This window comes from Scaptodrosophila lebanonensis, unplaced genomic scaffold (assembly GCF_003285725.1).
Source record: "Scaptodrosophila lebanonensis strain 11010-0011.00,11010-0021.00 unplaced genomic scaffold, SlebRS2 tig00001412-arrow-pilon, whole genome shotgun sequence".
Taxonomy (NCBI): domain Eukaryota; kingdom Metazoa; phylum Arthropoda; class Insecta; order Diptera; family Drosophilidae; genus Scaptodrosophila; species Scaptodrosophila lebanonensis.
This window is the reverse complement of record NW_022060739.1, coordinates 6,247,876-6,266,352: the sequence shown is the minus strand read 5'-3', so window position 1 is coordinate 6,266,352 and position 18,477 is coordinate 6,247,876. Positions and strand designations below refer to the sequence as shown.

Below are 18,477 nucleotides of genomic sequence, written 5' to 3'. Positions count from 1 at the left end.
TCATTTATTTTGTTTATACAATTAAGTCATTGCGACAAAAAGCGAACAAAAAGCGAACAAAACAAAACTTGTGTTGCTCTCTGGATTCTACGCAGTCCCCGATAAGCGTCGTACATCCCCGCCAGGCAGAGCAACAAAGCTTTGGTAGTACCAGACCAGACGAAGCTTTTTGTCACTCTCCGTTTCGTTTTGTAGTTTTCAATTTCAGCTTCAGTTCGATTTCATTTGATCTGAGCTGCGGTTGTGTGTCTCCGATTCTCCGATCTGTCCATTGTCATTGCTCTAGTACTCTCGGCTAAACCCTGAGTAAGATGAAGCTGTTGCTTTCGCTTTCGCTGGTCGCTTGTCTACTTGTGGCCCAGACAAAGGCCGCCTCCAACTTGGTGTGCTTCTATGATTCCTCCAGCTATATACGAGAGGGTGAGTAAAACGGACGAAGCAGAGAAAAGGCATAACAGGAAGTTATAGACACAGATTATTTCAGAATCCAATAGAGCGGTGTTCTAAGAAAATTATAGTCTAAGGGTCTACAAAGACATTATTTCAGAGAGAAAGAGTGTGAGGCTATAATTATTTCCACGTGATATTAAATGTAACTCGGGACTATTTTTAATACTCCATACTAGAGCAAAAGAAAGAGCATTGAGCTTCAACATCTACGGTTATTAGTTTCTTCGCCTTTGGTCAAATAAATTCTAAATGAATTCATAAATTCTTTACATTCTAGTTACTTCATTCACGATCGAAATAGAAGTACATACAAATTATAGTCTAAGGGTCTACAAAGACATTATTTCGGAAAGAAAGAGTGTGAGGCTATATTTATTTCCACGTGATATTAAATGTAACTCGGGACTATTTTTAATACTCCATACTAGAGCAAAAGAAAGAGCATTGAGCTTCAACATCTACGGTTATTAGTTTCTTCGCCTTTGGTCACAAAAATTCTAAATGAATTCATAAATTCTTTACATTCTAGTTACTTCATTCACGATCGAAATAGAAGTACATACAAATTATAGTCTAAGGGTCTACAAAGACATTATTTCGGAAAGAAAGAGTGTGAGGGTATAAAAATCGGGACTATTTATAATACTCAATACTAGAGCAAAAGAAAGAGCATTGCGTTTCAACTTCTTCGGTTATTAGTTTCTTCTTCGCCACAAAAGACACTTCAACTAAAAAGAGCCTACGTCTTAAGTTCTAGCTACTTCATTCATATTCTAAATACAATTACATACAAATATAGTACAACTAGTAATATTAAGTACAGGAAACACTGTATATTAGAATTTCATTCAATTGCTTTTTTGTTTGTGCGCTTATCAGTTGTTTTGTTCACAGTTTCTCGAAGCGTTTTCGATTTAGCGCGCTGCTAACTAAGCTTGATAGCTTTTAGTTAGCATGTGTGCCAAATGCAAATAAAACTTGTTTCAAGCCCATAATAAATAAACACAGTCATAGTTTTGGTTTCGTAGAACAGCCAGCTTACATAATCGATTTACATGCAAAACAAACATTTCTCGGAATTAATTCAATTCGGACAACAAATTTATAATGTTCATCGCGTAGACACCGAGCGAAAAATCTAGTTCGTCGCACTACGAGTGTGCCATGGAGGTCAGTGGCTTATCAGGCAGAGCACAGACAAGTTATACACACACTCTACCATATACTATATAGAGCCGAGGCTTGACGTAGAGCGCTGCTTATTGATATTGTTACTCAAATATATAGAAAGAGCATAAGGCATTATTATTAATGCGTGTCGTGTTCGGATTTGTAGTAAACAACAAGCTAATTAGTAGGCTGACTTACCGACAACAATAAGAAGAAGAGCAATAACAATAACTATAACTAAGTATAATGAAACGGCAGCCAAAATATTATGGAAACAGCCCACACAACGCACAGCGTACAACTCGCAGCGAGTCCGATGCGACAACTGCCCCAACGACTCGCCATACAACAAAACAAGTGTCACAAGAGCTCCAAATGACTCAACGAGGCCTGGCACAGTGGGGCATGAGCGCTGAAAACCAGGTCAACAGGCAAGTGCACAGTGGCTGTGCAGGAGACCAATTAGGCCAAGAGATAGAACGCCAGAGGCATTAACAATGGCTGCGAAGATTTCAGAAGAGACTGTGATTAAATGGTCTTATATTTATATCTTGAAAATAATATTAGCTAAGTATAGCAGAGTGTTTTTATATAAAACTGTCCATCGTGGACAATCATTAAATTGGTTAAATAAACTTGACAATAATTTATTTTATTTATAATGAGTTTGTGGTATCCGGCTAGTCCCAGGGGAGGTCCAGAGGATGGGTCCTGAGCAGCCTCCTGGTCCATAAAAAGTATATGATATTCCGTTAACATAATATTATTATTAGTTCTTATAAATCAACAAAGTAAGGGCTGTTAACAAAGGGTAGAAGAAACATACAAAAAGCAAGTTACAGTCTTAGAGATGTGGAGATTAAAGTTGAGTTTAGATCAAAAAGTACTCCCAAGATCTTTAATGGCATCTTGTCAATCGTATAAAAGGCTAACTAAATGCATCATTATTCGATAATAAGTCATGAACTCCTCAAAGTAAGTGCATGCTGTTCAACTCATTCTAAATTCGATTAAAATGATTGGGATCTTTGCACTTCATCAGTATATGAGAGTGTGAGAAAATAGAGGGAAGACCATTAATAAATAAAGTAAAAAGTAATAGGGTCGTTGGGTTTATATGATTTATAAATCAAAGTATTGCTCTTCGTTAACTCGTAGCATTAAAATAACTAAAGATGATGTTAAGTTTATGCTGAAGAAGAATTGTTGATTTCAACTTCAAAATTAAAAGAATTTTGTGTCATCGGCGAGTCTACAAGATATTTGGTTTCTTCGTAAGACCGGCAGCTCAGTTGAGTCTGGCCTAAAAAATATAATAGAACGAAGGAGCATTGCTTGAAGAATACATAGGAGTTAGACTGTTCCAACATATTTTGCGTTGAAGCATTATCTTCTTGTCACATTTTAGGAGCGCAGCCCTTTCTTCTTAAATGCTATACTGAATGGCATCTATTGTCTTTGGTAGTCTGGTTTTAACCTATTCAAACATATCTGCTATTTCAAAGCTATTAAACCATTCTCTCTTTATTTGAAGCTTCATTAAAGCTGCAAATTTCTTTAAAATAATGGCAGACAGTAAAACTTCGCACAGAGGACATTTATTTATTTGGCTCCCAAGCAGACATTTTCAGTGGGAAAAAGTTTATTTTGCTGACAAATTTTAACAACTATAACTTACGTAACTTATTTAAAAATATCAGAGACTGTCAATGAAGGTTTCTTTATCGATAGATGTTGACCAACAATAGTTGAAATACACCTAATTCTGTTGTCGTGTACAAAAAATAGTGTTAAAAAAGAAATGTATCATATTTTGAATCGTGCTAAATGGAATAAAATCTTTAATTTTCAAACTGTGTAAAAACAGAATTAGGTGTATATCTCGAACTCTCTTTTCATACTTAATTACATCCATTTTGCATCACAGCCAGCCCACTGTGCAGCGCCGCCTAACTAAAATATAAAACCACAGCATGAACGTAACCGGTACAATGGACAATACTGCCCGGTGTCGTCGGTGGCACTGCCTTGGCCGCCTCTACCCCTGCCTCTACACCTGCCTCTGCCACAGCCACAGCCTCTGCGGCGCATTCAATTAAGCCACAGTGCTCTGCGAGACAATGACGACAAAACCGCACCCGCTATGTGATCGGCTTGTCAGGTTGGGGCGGAGGACGGGGAGCCAGGGGCTGAGGCGTTGAGTCTCGCGGTCGGCTTCTGTTCAGAGTGCGATCTGCGCTCACAGATAGTGTCAGGCACTCGGCCTGCGTTGCGCTCACCCGCAGCGTCGAGGCATTATGACATCGTCTCTGTCATTGTCACTTGTTATTTGTCACATAAGCATATATATAGGGGAGTAAGCATTTTTATTGAATCAACATTTATCAACATTTACTGCTGCAGGTCTTGGCAAGCTATTGAATCCCGATTTGGAAATTGCTTTGCAATTCTGCTCACACCTCATCTACGGCTTTGCGGGCATACGCGGTGACAATTATCAGGCCTACAGTCTTAACGAGAACTTGGACATATATAAGCATAGGTTCTCGGAGGTTACGGCACTCAAGCGCAAGTACACCCATCTCAAGGTGCTGTTGAGCGTGGGCGGGGATCGTGATCTCGATGTGGAGCACCCCAATAAGTATATCGAGCTGCTTGAAGGCGAGAAGGTGCGTCAGGCGGCCTTCATACAGTCTGCTCAATCGCTGGTGAAGAACTATGGCTTTGATGGCCTGGATCTGGCCTATCAGTTCCCGCGCAACAAGCCCCGCAAGGTCCACTCCGAGGTTGGCATGGTGTGGAAGAAATTTAAGAAAGTCTTCACCGGCGACTTTGTTGTCGATAAGGATGCTGCCCTGCACAAGGAACAGTTCACCTCCTTTGTCCGTGATGTGAAAAACTCACTGCGCAGCGATGGTTTGCTGCTCAGCCTAACTGTGCTGCCGAATGTTAACTCGACTTGTAAGTGGAAATGTTCTTTTAACTCCAAATGGACCATGGAAATTATATACAAACAACATTTTCAGGGTATTTCGACATCCCCTCGCTCAATGGTTTGGTGGACTTTGTTAATTTGGCTGCCTTTGATTTCCTCACACCCCAACGTAATCCAGAGGAAGCCGACTACACGGCCCCGCTATACGGTTCAGATGTACAGAATCGTCTGCCCCACTATAATGCCGACTTCCAAGTCAAGTATTGGCTGGATCAAGGCTATCCGTCCACCAGAATCAACTTGGGTGTGGCAGCCTATGGCAATGCATGGAAGTTATCGGCCGATTCGGGTCTGGAAGGCACCCCTGTGGTGCCGAACACGGAGGGTCCCGCCCCCGAAGGTCTGCAATCACAAAAGCCTGGTCTACTTAGCTGGCCAGAGATTTGCTCCAAGCTGTCTAACCCCCAGAACCAGTATCAGAAGGGCAACGATGCTCCACTGCGTCGAGTCGGTGATCCAAGCAAGCGTTATGGAGTCTACGCTTATCGCTCCATAGATGGCGCTCAAATTACAGAGGGTATTTGGGTGAGCTATGAGGATCCGGACTCAGCCTCCAACAAGGCGGCCTATGTGCGCGCCAATAATTTGGGAGGCGTGGCTCTGTTCGATCTGAGCTATGACGACTTCCGTGGCCAGTGCACTGGAGATAAGTATCCTATATTGCGTGCTATCAAGTACCGCTTGTAAATTTAGTTTAAGGTGAGTTCAAGATGAGTCTTTGAATAAATGGTTCCCCCAAGATTTGTTTTGTGTATGTGGGATTGTGGTGGTGGAACAATGAGTCGTCACTATCTCTCGGGTGTTTAGTTAGATAAAGTTTTTGTATATTACCCGAGCAAGTGATCTCATTGAACTCGGTGCCAGCTGTCCGGCAGTACTCGTAAACACATTTGCTTATATAGTGCGACGGTAGGTACACAAACATTTCTGTGGAATTGTGTTGATAATGCTACACGATCTGTCGCCCATTGTTCGGCGACATCGAAAAGCAAAGCTGTGGCCCTGTTTTCATTCCCAATTGAAATCAGTTTGATTTCGTGTGTCGTGGCGTTCGCACCTAAACACATTCGCGTTCTTGATCTCCAAAATTCGCACTCTCTCTGTCGCCTACAATGCGCTTTACAACTATATATCTGAGCTTGGCTCTGGCCATGCTACTCTCGCAACCGTTTGAAGCGACCGCTTCCAATTTGGTTTGCTTCTACGATTCGCGGGGCTTTGAGCGGGAAGGTAAGCTCTCCATTTGCCACTCACCGAGCTTCCAATTGCTCACTCTCTTGTGCTGTCCACTCTCCCAGGTCTCGCTCAGTTCACACTCGCCGACATGGAATTGGCGATGCAATTCTGCACGCACGTGATCTACGGCTATGCGGGCCTTGATGCCAAAACACTTGAGCTGCAAGTCCTAAATCAGCCACTGGACTTACAGAAGCGCCACTTCGCAAGCGTCACAGCCCTGAAGCAGAAATTTCCATATATCAAGGTACTTCTGAGTGTGGGTGGCGATCGTGATTTGGAGAATGAGGAAAAGTATATAAAGCTGTTGGAGGCCGGTCGTCAGAATCAGAACCGCTTCATTGAATCGGCCCTCGAAACTGTGCGTCGTTTTGACTTTGATGGCTTGGATCTCGCCTTCCAGCTGCCGCGCAATAAGCCTCGCAAAGTACACTCCGATGCGGGTATGGCGTGGAAGAGCTTCAAGAAATTTTTCACTGGCGACTTTATTGTGGATGAGGAGGCCGATACGCACCGGGAGCAGTTCACAGACTTGGTCCGGGACTTGAGCCATGCTATTAAACAATACGATCTATTGCTCAGTCTGACCGTTCTGCCCAATGTTAATTCTAGCTGTGAGTATTTCAACGATGATATTCGATTATCAGAGCCCCAAAAAGGGATTCATTGCCAGAGCTGAAGATATTTAATGGGTTTACATCAATATAGTAACTCAAAGCTATTAAATCAGTCGCAAACTACTGAACGACTGTATATGGAGACTAACCGAAATATTTGTAGGGTACTATGATGCACCAAGCATCATCAATTTTCTGGATATTGTGAACCTTGGCACTTTTGACTTCCTTACGCCCACTCGCAATCCCGAAGAGGCCGACTACACAGCTCCCTTGTATGAGGTGCTCACCCAAAACCGTCTGGGTCACTACAACGTCAACTACCAAATGGAGCATTGGCTCTTGCAACGTGTGCCGCTAAATAAGCTGAACATCGGGATTGCTAGCTATGGTCGCGCCTGGAAGCTGACCAAGGACTCTGGCGTTGAAGGAACACCTGTGGTGTCGGCTACCGATGGACCTGCACCCGCGGGCGTGCAGACGAAGACACCTGGTCTGCTCAACTGGGCCGAGATCTGTCAGTTGCTGCCCAATCCAGGCAATGCGAACGCCAAAGGAAATGCCGCACCTGTGCGTCGCGTCGGCGATCCCACCAAACGCTATGGCAACTATGCCTTCCGTGCCGCCGATGAGAACGGCGATTACGGCCTGTGGATCAGCTATGAGGATCCCGATACTGCGGCCAGTAAGGCGCAATATGTGCGGGCCAAGAATCTAGGTGGCGTGGCGCTGTTCGATCTGACGCTGGATGATTTCCGTGGCCAGTGCACTGGCGATCGCTTCCCCATGCTGCGCGCCATCAAATATCGATTGCTTTAATGAAGACATCCATTCACGCAAATGTCAGATGAGCCAAATGTCACAGAGCTCTTGTGGATGGCATGAGTAGAGCATAGACCCTTTTGCAAATTAATTACAAAGTTGTAAACTAAAATGCGCCGCAAATTAATTTTATTCACTTGGGTATAGTATTGAATGCCGCCGAGGCGCCCTGCCGTTGCAGTTCGGCCAGCATTCGTTTAGCTTTAATTGCCTTTGTATTGAATTGTTGGCGCCCACGGCTCGAGTTCGAGTTCGAGCTCGAGCTCGCCATGCGACGGCATCGACAACGCCGGCTTTATCAACCAGGGCCCATTTTTGTCAAATGGCATTTTGGAGTTTTTCTCCCTCGGCTCGGCTGGGTTCGGTGCGGTTCGCTTTGCAGATATTTTAGATCTCGGCGCATGCGCATGCGCAACTGCTTCGCTCGTTTTCGTTTTGTGTAATTGGCGCTTTGTACTTGCGAGCCATATGCGTAGCACCCTGGGCCTCCTCTGGCGCATGTGTCGTCTGTTTACAAAATTGCTGACATACCACCGTGCAGAGCACAGTTCATAGTTCCCTGGCATTGCTGCAGATCATCGCGGATTGCTGGCCGGCAGTTGGGCTGCCCGGTTGGCGGCGACGACAACGACACGATGTAAGACAACTAAATTAAGTTATTGTTTGTGCTACTACAGCGAAACTAACGACCATTGAATGCACTATAAAGGAGATCAAGAACATAAAATACGAAGAATTTATTCTTCAGGCAGCACAACCAAGACTGCTCTCTTTGCAGTCAAATGTCTATTATCGATATGCTACCATAAATGATTTCAAATATTGTCCACTCTTTGAAAATCCAAAAAATATGTTTAGCAGACGTGCAGGAAAATAAAATACAAAGGTTCTACGAGGGGTCTAACCCCAGGTTTTTTCGTTACTCCAGCCAGCTGATTAGGCTTTCGAAAGACGTATGCTTGTGGACTGTTCTGGTAATTCAATATACAAGTATGTGATGCCTGACAGACCATCCACATTGTGATGATCTTGTAATTCAAGAGTACTTATTATTATTTGCAAACAATTATTTAAGTGTCATGAAGCGATGTGCTCATTAAAAATCTGTTATCGTTATAAGAATTTTGAAATTATGAAAACATGCCCTATGATTACCCCTATGACTAACCTCGATCTGGTCATGTATAGAAAATACTTCGTGCAGTTGTTCAAGGTATCCAAGGGGAGTTCCAATTGAACATACGAGTATAGTATGTATGGTTAAGAGTGGTTTGGAATAAATTATAATATTTATATATTTTCAAAACTATTTTATTCAATTGTTGTCATCCAGTGCAGTAGAATAGGAATTATAGTATTTATATATTTTCAAACTTATTCCTCTCGTTTGTTGTGATCTATTGCAGTCGAGTTTTAAAAAAATAGTTTAACTTAAATACAGGCATTCAAGTTTTAATCTGACATTCTGTAGAGGCTTTGATTTGTAGAAAGCTATGAACATTCTTCAATGAACTCAAATCGAAAGAAGGGCAAAAGACATCAGAGAGGTCATATTCGTAGTCAAGTCATCATTTAGTTAAGCTTTTTATGGCTCGGCAGTTAATGCTTTTCTTAAGGGTGAGGGACAGAGTAGAGGGAATTATCAGCTAAGCTTTTTTTTGTTACAACAGCCAACACTTTTATTGCTCTACCAAATGTATTTAAAGCACATGAAATCCGACTTCCTAAGTTTTGTGGACTTATCAGCAGCATTTTCACAGCAATCTGCCTATTCGCTCACCCTCTCTGGCCTTATCATCTAGCCATATTGTACTGATCCAGACTGCTGCTGGCTATACTTGTACGTATGCAGACTTCTAGTTCTAGGCTGGCCTATCTAGGCGGCTTATCTGCAAATCGTGATCTTATTAAGCCGAGTACACTCCAGAATTATTTTCAATTGGCGCAATGCCTTTTTGGAATGCAAAATATGCCATTAGTAAGCAGCAAGGACTACTGCCACTGCCACTGCCACTGAGACGGCAGCTTCCCAGGCTGGGATAGCTGTCTTGGCCCTTGGTCGTTAAAGGGCAGGGAGCGAGCATGCCGCGCATTGCAAACAAGTTGTAAACACGCCGTGGAGACGTGGAGCATATCGGCATTGTTAGGAGGCAGTGCTGGACGTCCACGTCCGCGTCCTCGTCCTCGTCGTCAGCTCTCGCGGCTCAGCTGTGTGCCATATTCCGCAATATCGCAGATCGTGTCTGCTTAAGCGCACAGCTTTAAGCTCGTAAGCTGGCTGGTTGGCTGGCTGGCTGGCTGCTGGCGTTTTGGCTGCTGGCAGCTTGTCGCCTCATCTAATTAAGGCGCAGTGGCCGCGTGGTTGAAGTCGCAACATATGGCTAAACAAGATCTGTGCATGATATTTGCGTTGAGATTATTGCCGGCAACACAGCCTCCTCGAATCTTCGGGCCTGCGCGCAGGCTGCGCATGCGAATGACAAATATGCTGCCCCTCCTGTTGCTACTTCTCTGGAACGAGGGCTGTGTACACGTATGCTTAGCTTTGAGTTGGCTTTTTGTAAATAAGATATTTTCGCCCTCATTACGCGCACATTTGTGTCCTTTTGTTTTTTTGTCCGTGTCCACCGACCGGGCAACTGGCAACCAGCAACCAGCAACTGCAACCGATGAAGTGTCGCTGATTGCGCGTTGCATTGTTTCGGTTTGCAGTCCCGATGCTCGGATAAGCCTGCATTTTGAACCTAGCTCCCAGTTTTTGGTAACTTTATTTGCCTCTCGAGCGTGGTTAGTAATGTGACTTGGAGACGATCGTGTGACGTGATCGTGAAATACATCATGTTGATTGTTTGACTATTTCTCGTAACTCCCATAAAAGTGTTTTGTCTGAAAACAAATCTTCGTTTAAACGTATATTATAAATATGTAAAGACGATTACATCTGCTTTTGTTTGGAATATGGCTTCAGAAATACACAACCAATTTGTCCATCAATATGTTATTTTTAAGTATGGGATCTGGTTGAAACCAATAAAGGATAATACCTGGGAAAGTATATTCCCATCTTAAAAATAGTTCCAAAAGCGCTGCAATAACGACGCAGAAATGTTTTACAATTTTAAAGAAGTGAAGTTTTAATTAATACAAATCCTCAGATATAAGTAGTAGAATCTGAAATTGTAAGTTTTACAAAAGAGAGTTTGAAATAATTATTATTAATGGTCATAATGATTGTTTGGGGTTAATCATATAATTATTTAGAAGCTCTGATAAACATATAATAACTTCAGTATACTTTGTAATCAGACTGATGAGAAATCTATGGGACTACTCGTATTTAGAAGTCCTCAGTATTTTATAGAACGCTCCATAAGTTCTAATATATTTTTATGAATTATGAATTTAGAATGTATTGCTTTTACATAATGAGAGAATAAAATTCAGTGTTTGACAAAGTTATTTGTAATATTCAATATATTGGAAATATATTTAAAATAAGGAAAATTAATATTATATTATTACTAAAGTCCTTTGTGGTTATTAGGACATTTAATAAGTATGTGGGGCTTTCCAAGTGATGGTCTTAAATGCCGTACTCACAATGTTTTGTTACCGAACCTCTCAGCCAGTTGACCGGCGAATTATTCCAGCAAGTCTGTCAAACCATTTTTTCACCCATTGAGTTGAATTGTAACGAAATGATAAAACTAATCTGTATATACTGCAAACTCCCTTAAAGGACACCTCTTTTATACGGACACTTTTTCAAAAACATTCGATCGGTGTATAAAGTATTTAAGTATCCCCTTAAGTGGACTCCCCTTGAGAGAGGGATAGTTTTCACTGTATATTGAAAATCAATTACAATCACTTACTTACAAGCTATCGGAACAATCACGCAGCAATCATCACGCACCCACCACTAAAGCGAACTCTGATTCTGGCTCTTTTTTCTGACCAATTTGGTGCTCTGCTGATATGATAAGCTGCAGGTTAATAAGATAACGATTTCCACAGAAAATCAAAGCCGAGCAAAAACTTCAGTTTCCCTATATTACGAGTATTTTTAATTTAAGTGCTGGTTTTTGTTTCTTATTATACATACGTATACCCGTATGCCAGTAGGCTGAGCTCACAATGGGAGTCAATGGGACTCAGCTCTGGGCTACAGTGGGCAAGTAAGTAAATTTGCAGACTGTGCTGGCTGTGGAGTGCCTGGACGAGTGCACATTGTTGGCTGCTGCTGCGTTTGCCTTGAGTTTGAATTTTTATTGCTTTGTTAATTTTAAATAAGCCACGCGGTCGCAGCTCACTCGCGGTTTTATGGCCGTGCACATGAACCCATAAGTCTGCAGTTTAGCAGGTTAACTGCTAATGCTTGGCATGCTCCAGGTTCAGGTCCATATCATCGTTAAACCCAGCCAGCCCAGCCAGGGAGGCAGTCGGGCACATCATTAGGAGCAGTTCCCTTCAGACAGCCACATGTAGTGCCGCGATTGAGCTGTTTCCCCCAATTGTCAGCGGGTTGTCACACAAAATGATTTACACATCGGGTATACATATATGCCGAACATCCGACGACTACGCCCGCCAAGTGGCGCCAAAAGTATGAGAAAAAGTAAATAAATAAATAGTAGGTCTTGACTTCGTCGTGCGACTGGCCATGGCCATTTATAGATTTTTAACGCCAACATCGTGGCCACCACCGTGGCTGCTGCCAACTCTGACTGACCACAATTATTTCCAAAGACGACTTGTTGGCTGTTTGTTGTTGTTGCTTTCGCTCTTTTTTCATAAACAAACGACAATGAAAACGTGCAGTAAATGCGAGGCAAAAAGTTATTGTTGTTGTTGAACGAAATAAACAACTCATAAAATTATGCTACAAAAAGATAAATTATAAATAAAACCAAAACAACAGAAAATTGTTAACCCATAGAGCTAAGCTGAGAGTTTTGTTTACTTTTTGTAGATTTTTCGCGCCAATTAAATTCAATTAGCTGTCGGCAGCAACAACAATTGTGCTCCATATATGCATATGTTTTCCCCTAATAGGTGTGCTTGTGTGTATCTGTGTGTGTGTGCATCTGTGTGTGGGATGTGTCTGCGGCGAGTTGTAGCGCCGCTAAGTCATAAAAGGTTAATTCAAACAAATAAACACGTGAAAACGTCTAATTAAGGGGAAAAACTTGCGCACTCACTGCAGCTTTTCTACTGCGTCGCGTTGATGGGAGAAGGCGGGGGACTCGGCAGCTGGAAAGTGCATAAGCGAGAAGAGCGTGAGATTCATCTTTAATTCATTCTAGCGCTTACTTTTAAATGGCGATTGAAGGAAATGTGTATTATTAGTTTTCGAATTGTAGTTTTTTTCAAATGTTTCCTTTTACCTTTAAGTGTTGCTGATAGCTCTTGGCAGAGCGATTGTTTTTTAGATTGGAATCTCTGCTTTAAATGTCTGTTAGTTGAGTCAAGTTAGTTAGTTTATTATTTAATTAAGTCCACTTTCAAAAAATAATTCTTACACTTTTTAACATTTTGTGAAGAAGTGGTATTTTTTTTATTTAAATATTTCCCGGAAAATTAATATACTTGGCTAGAAATGTTGTGTGCAATTTTAAATTCTTTGATCTTAAATCGTACAGTTTTGTTGCTGGTACTTATTATTTGTTATTGAAGGGTTATTCAAAATATGCAACAAATACATTTCCCCAACGGCACTAAATTATGTTTTTATTTATTTATTTATTATGAATTAATAGTGCGACAAAAATTCTTATGAATTAATGCACTAGTCACAAAAATTAAATTTCCTTAGATATTAAAATTCAAGTGATTTGATTAGCCTACCTAACCTATTTCTATTAGATACATTTCAGTTATCCATAAATTTGCAGTGTTTTGGTTACTTTTTTTGTTATTATCTTTATAATCAGTACAAAAGTGTTGACTCAGTAAGCAAGTAAATGTATTAGTGTTAGTTCATGTGTGTAAAACGGCCCATTCGTAAGTAAGAGCTTGGAAGCTGAAAACAATAAACCCACATCAATGCTTGCCATTATAAGATAATATTTAATGTATTTTAAATTTCAATATGATTTCTTAAATCTTCACTGCAAAGGATTTTAATTGAAATGAAAACACTTCTTATTTAGTGCTGAAATGGCGAAGATATTCACAGTACATACAAATATTTATTTTTATGAAAAACAGTGAAGGATAATAATGAAGGTATAATAAAAAATAATTATTGCTTCAATTTCTGTTTCATTTGGAAGTTCCTTTACCTGGAATGTTTGGCAGAATATGAGAGTTGATTTAATGTTTTTCCTTTAAACAAATTTCTTTCTTGCCCAGAGAACACAAAAGGTCTAATACAAGCGATCTTCTATAAATTAATTGTATTCCCATAATCATAGAAATACTTAAATACTAAATTTACATTAAATTTTTTGCATTGTTCTAATAATCCAATCCAAATTCTCTTTTGTTTTAAAATTATTAAAACAGATTATTATAAAATGAATACTGCTCGAATGTTGTTTGAATATTTGTATTCCTGTTGCTGAGCAATATGGTGGTATATATTTCCACAGATCCGTTTTAATGCCTAAACAACTGTAAAGGAAAAATACAAAAATTATTAACCCCTTTTTAGAATAGGTTTCCGTTTCTTAGTCAAGTTGTTGTTTCAAATAAGTTCAAATAATAAATAAGTGAGCGAATGAGTTAGAAGTCCTCCTAAACAATACACAGCTTAGTAAGTTGGTGATTGATGGATAAAACGAAGAAAATTATGTTAAATCTGAATTAGCCAACTCGTTTCCTACTTAGCCAAGAAACTGCTGTCTTTCAGAAAAACTACATGTTTGTAATCGTAATGTTTTGGAATATTGTCCGTACGAATAATTTTGCTGCATGATTGCAAATTGAAAAACATTTCCCTACGTAAATAGGAAGTTAGTTTGGATAGCTTTGTATATACGATTCCAAATGACGTCGGACCGGATTGTGTGCGCATTTGGAAACATCTGAGATGCCAATACAAACAAATTGCCTCAACTTGTGGTCAGGAATGAATGTAAACGTTTCAATTTTGATTGCGGCACTAAAAATGCTCGCGCCACTATCCCCGATCCGCCAACTCCCCCTACCCCACCAATTCATTTAGAGAATTGGAAGAGCTAAGAGCAAATGGAAAACATCTCATTGCTAGTAGTACGGGTATACGAATATACGAAGGAAACGTGTGAAATATAAAAGATACGGGAGAGACGAACTTGCACGGCTGATGACGACGCGCCTAAAACAAACAAATAAACTAAATAAATGGCCAACTAAACGACGAAGCCGGCGGCGGCACGCTTTGCTCTACGAATTTAATTAAATCGACAAAACAATAAAAACGGGCATGGCGTGATTTTATTACACACTGTGCGAGGCAATAACTCAAAAAATACTTGCAGTGTATCATTAAAATCAAAAAATCGCCGCATTCCCTGCACCGAGACCTGAGGGCCGAGACGAGGCTGAGGCTGAGGCAGAGGCAGAGAAGGCGTTTGCCACCCAACGTGGGCGTTTGTTTTGGGGGCCGCTCGGCTTATGATTGCCATTAAAAATGTTTAGATGCACAAATAAACACTACGCGGGCAGAGCGAGTCGTAAAAACGCTAGCCAGGACTCACTCGAACGCACACATACATGTGCGTACATAAATACATACATATGTACGCATACATACATACATACATGCCTACTTATATAGCATTCCAATTTCGTTTGTAAACATTTGTTTCATGCGCACAGTGGTTCGGAAGTGTGGAACCTAATGCAAAACACATTTAATTAGAATGATGTCCCAGAAATAAAGCTAAAACTGATCATTTATTTATTTATTTTATTTATTTAGAAAATCTATAAATAGTGCTGTCGATACAAATGCGAAAACTATGATTTATATTATCATATAATATTATAAAATAAAATAAAGATATTTAATAAGAAAGCCTAAGAATAAACTATACAATAACGTCTACTTCGACCCATTGGGGGAATTTTATTTGCTGTTTGGCCGAATCACAGCCATATGTGGTCAGAGACATTATAGACCTAACAGGCTAAAAAAATAGTAATTACAGCAGGAAAAGTAACTCTACTTAACAGCTAATTAAGCATAAAGATAGTTTTGTAGAATTTTATATTCACCTGATCCTCCCTTTGTAAGTAGTATTTAAGACGTAACATGGTCTTTCAAGGCCTCAGACGAAATCTATATTTTATATTTATATATTTTGGTCAATTGATCTGCGACTTCAAAATCTAAAAATAAACTGCCTGGAGCTGCACTTAGCTTGAACCGCTCTCGGGTCCACATCTCCCGAAATGGGGAGTACGGAGACATATCTAGACAATTCTAAGCATGCTTTACCGCTTCGAAATATTCAAAATATTGGATAACTATAATGGAGGACCATTTGTGACAATATAAGATGAGTGCTAGTAGTTCTCTATCCCAGGTATGGATGGATTTGGAAAGAAAGGAGAAGGCATTCTATATTTTAACAACTTAAGATACCTTTTTCATTTCTTCAAAGTAGGATTTTAAAGTAGACGCATTTATAAATCGAATGAAGAGGCTTCCTCCAATATAAAGAAGGAACTGTCTTCCCTATCTTCTTCAATTTTGAATTGTTTTGCAAGAGGCAGTACTAATACTGTAACAAACTGTACATTCAATTGAAAATGTTTAGGTTAAAAATATTATTTTCTAAAATAGATAGTCCGTAGCAGCTTTTAAATAATCTTTTTTAATATATTAATTGATGACTTAGTTTTATTAGACTCAAGATTACTCTTATTTAATTGCAAGAGCTGTTTAAAGATTCAATCATATTGCCATTTCAATTAATAATTCAGTTGGATGTTTGCCTGTTTTTGTGCCACTGTACGTGCGCCTGTTATTGTTGCAAGTGGGGGTGCAGGGGCCGCACTGCGTGCCAATATTTCACGATTATGTCAGACGCTTATGTTTGGCGCTGCAAGGCGCAGCGTGTGGCCGGCGGGCAGCGGCAGAGTTGGCGAGCAAAGGAACCAAAACGAACGACTCATTCATTTGCGTGTACTGGCCGGCTGGAGGAATATATTGTATATCGAAGGGCTCGAAGAGTTGGAAGAGTTGGAGTTCGAGATGCGTGCGCACGCGTACAGCGCCAAAACGAATTAAAGCTGATGCACAAACAACTGATAATTCAATTTTTTAGAGGCCACATGCAAAGCATTCAATTTGTACAACTGCACATGTGTACACACACACACACAGATACACACGCACACACACTCGTACATGCACGCACATCAATAACGACAATTTGGCAGTTGGCAGTTCGATTTGCGCCAAATGAGAAATCTGCGCGTGACACGCAAGGCACGAGGAGCGTTGACGCCGAGGCTGCTGTTTATGTCAAAGTGTTGCATTGTATTTATTGTTGTTCTTGTTCTTTCTGTTGTTATTGTTGTTGTTGTCGATTCTGGCAAATCATCGCCGTAATCTCAGCTGCCCTCTGACAGCCAACAGAAATGAATGAGTTGAGTTTGAGACCGAAAAACAGTTCAAAATTTATGCAAAAAGCAAACGAATAGACAGCCCCTCTGTTAGTGTGTGTGTGTGTGTGTGTTTCGGCTGTCAAATTTGCCAAATCATGATGACGTATCGCCAAACCACGTTTGACATTCCCGTTTTTTGTCATGCGCCAACACTGGCAGCCTTTAAAGGGTTGCATACTAATTTCTTCTCACTGGCCAAGGGGTGGGTTGTTCCTTTTTTTTAGGGATTTTGGCTCTATTTGTTATGCATGCAAGGGAGAGATAAAGATACGTCTGCACTGATTATGACTACGGACCTAAGTCGATAAGTCTATGAGAATAATTTGTGTATAAAAATCAGCCATATAGTGGAGTTGGTCAGGTCCTTAAGAGATCAAGAGAGAAAGCATTTGACTTGTCGATTCCAGAGTTTGCAATTAAAAAAAATAAATAAATTCATTTCTACTTCAGGAATTGAAATAAACGATTATACAAAAAATTAATCAAAATTGTTTTATTTCATTTCAATTTCTATTTTATTTAATTTGTCCAGCATAGATTTGAATAATAAGCCATTTATCTCTAGAAGATATTAGGCTGCAACAAATTTTATCCAAAATTGATTTTAAATTGTTTATATGTATGTGTTTTAACCTTAGCTGAAGTGATAATAAAAACAGAAATTCAAAGTTTTATGATATAAATAATCTAGTACAAGTTATTTAACAATTTTTCAAAAATCTTGTAGTATAGTAAAGTTTATTTTAATGTGAAATATAAAGACTTAGGAAAGAATAAAAAAGATAATTGAATGGTTATTCATACTCTTCATTTTTGTTATTCTTGGAAATGGAGAATTGTGAAGTTCTGCCATTTTTCTAATGTTTATATTCCTGCGTTAATTTATTTATGCTCTGGGTTTTGAGTTGTTGATTTGTTTTAACATTTCTGTGTTGCTTGAAAACAGTGCGTGAAGCTCACTACTGCTCATTTCTTTTGTATTTTATTTAATAAACCATCTAAACAAATTTGAGGGATCATTAAAAAACCATCATTTGAATACATATATGTATTTTCATAAAATTGTTCATTATTTCCTTCAAATTAGGGTCCTTTTGCCACCGGTTAATTCAATATTTCATACTCTTGTTATTGACTTCGGGATGGCTTTTAGTTCCTTGAGCGATAAGACCATATCGACTTTTCGCAGCGGATTTGTGAATTCTGTTAAAAATTCAGTCACAATAATGTTTCAAATTTACTTATTAATGCACAAAAAATCAGGAAGGAGTGTAAATATACATATTCAGTCATATAAGGATTATTGACTCTGTCGGCAAAACCTGATCCGACATGATTAGTTTATAATTTGCTATTTCGTTTCCTTTTAAGTCCACACAAAATGAACTCGAAGTCCTTCACAACAAAAGTTGTTTGTATTTGTGGAAATATCCATATAATTCGTCAAACGGTTTGTTTTAATCGAAAAACTATTCCAAAAATCTTAATGTTACCCACATAAACCGAACCCTTTGGAACTCCATGGTTTCCAACTACGTTCGAAGCGTATCGAAATAGATGCAGACACTATATATTCATAAATTTTGT

General features: G+C 39.8%; 3 protein-coding genes across 3 annotated transcripts in view; 2 read left to right on the top strand and 1 right to left on the bottom strand.

Annotated features, from left to right (window-relative positions):
• LOC115632002 (protein toll) overlaps positions 1-1,920 on the bottom strand; it is an 83,131-nt gene extending 81,211 nt beyond the window's left edge. The window contains exon 1 of the mRNA XM_030528931.1: positions 1,819-1,920. The gene's annotated coding sequence lies outside the window, so the exon portion shown is untranslated. The remainder of the gene's footprint in view (positions 1-1,818) is intronic.
• Positions 211-5,356, top strand: LOC115632004 (chitinase-like protein Idgf2). Its single transcript, XM_030528932.1, has 3 exons — positions 211-420; positions 4,024-4,581; positions 4,647-5,356. The coding sequence occupies exons 1-3, from the start codon at positions 312-314 to the stop codon at positions 5,300-5,302; spliced, it is 1,323 nt and encodes a 440-aa protein (XP_030384792.1). The 5' UTR covers positions 211-311; the 3' UTR covers positions 5,303-5,356.
• A 318-nt stretch (positions 5,357-5,674) lies between these two features.
• On the top strand, positions 5,675-7,413 carry LOC115631049 (chitinase-like protein Idgf3). The gene is made up of 3 exons (XM_030527682.1): positions 5,675-5,845; positions 5,914-6,465; positions 6,632-7,413. Exons 1-3 carry the CDS (start codon positions 5,728-5,730, stop codon positions 7,285-7,287), a joined length of 1,326 nt encoding a protein of 441 aa, XP_030383542.1. The 5' UTR covers positions 5,675-5,727; the 3' UTR covers positions 7,288-7,413.
• Positions 7,414-18,477: the final 11,064 nt, after the last annotated feature.

Bases quoted from the DNA above. Each gene is read 5' to 3' on its own strand.
- LOC115632004 (XM_030528932.1), top strand. From the start codon at position 312: ATGAAGCTGTTGCTTTCGCTTTCGCTGGTCGCTTGTCTACTTGTGGCC. The intron at 421-4,023 runs GTGAGTAAAACG...TTACTGCTGCAG, and splicing joins CTCCAGCTATATACGAGAGG to GTCTTGGCAAGCTATTGAAT. The intron at 4,582-4,646 runs GTAAGTGGAAAT...CAACATTTTCAG, and splicing joins GCCGAATGTTAACTCGACTT to GGTATTTCGACATCCCCTCG.
- LOC115631049 (XM_030527682.1), top strand. From the start codon at position 5,728: ATGCGCTTTACAACTATATATCTGAGCTTGGCTCTGGCCATGCTACTC. The intron at 5,846-5,913 runs GTAAGCTCTCCA...CCACTCTCCCAG, and splicing joins GCGGGGCTTTGAGCGGGAAG to GTCTCGCTCAGTTCACACTC. The intron at 6,466-6,631 runs GTGAGTATTTCA...AAATATTTGTAG, and splicing joins GCCCAATGTTAATTCTAGCT to GGTACTATGATGCACCAAGC.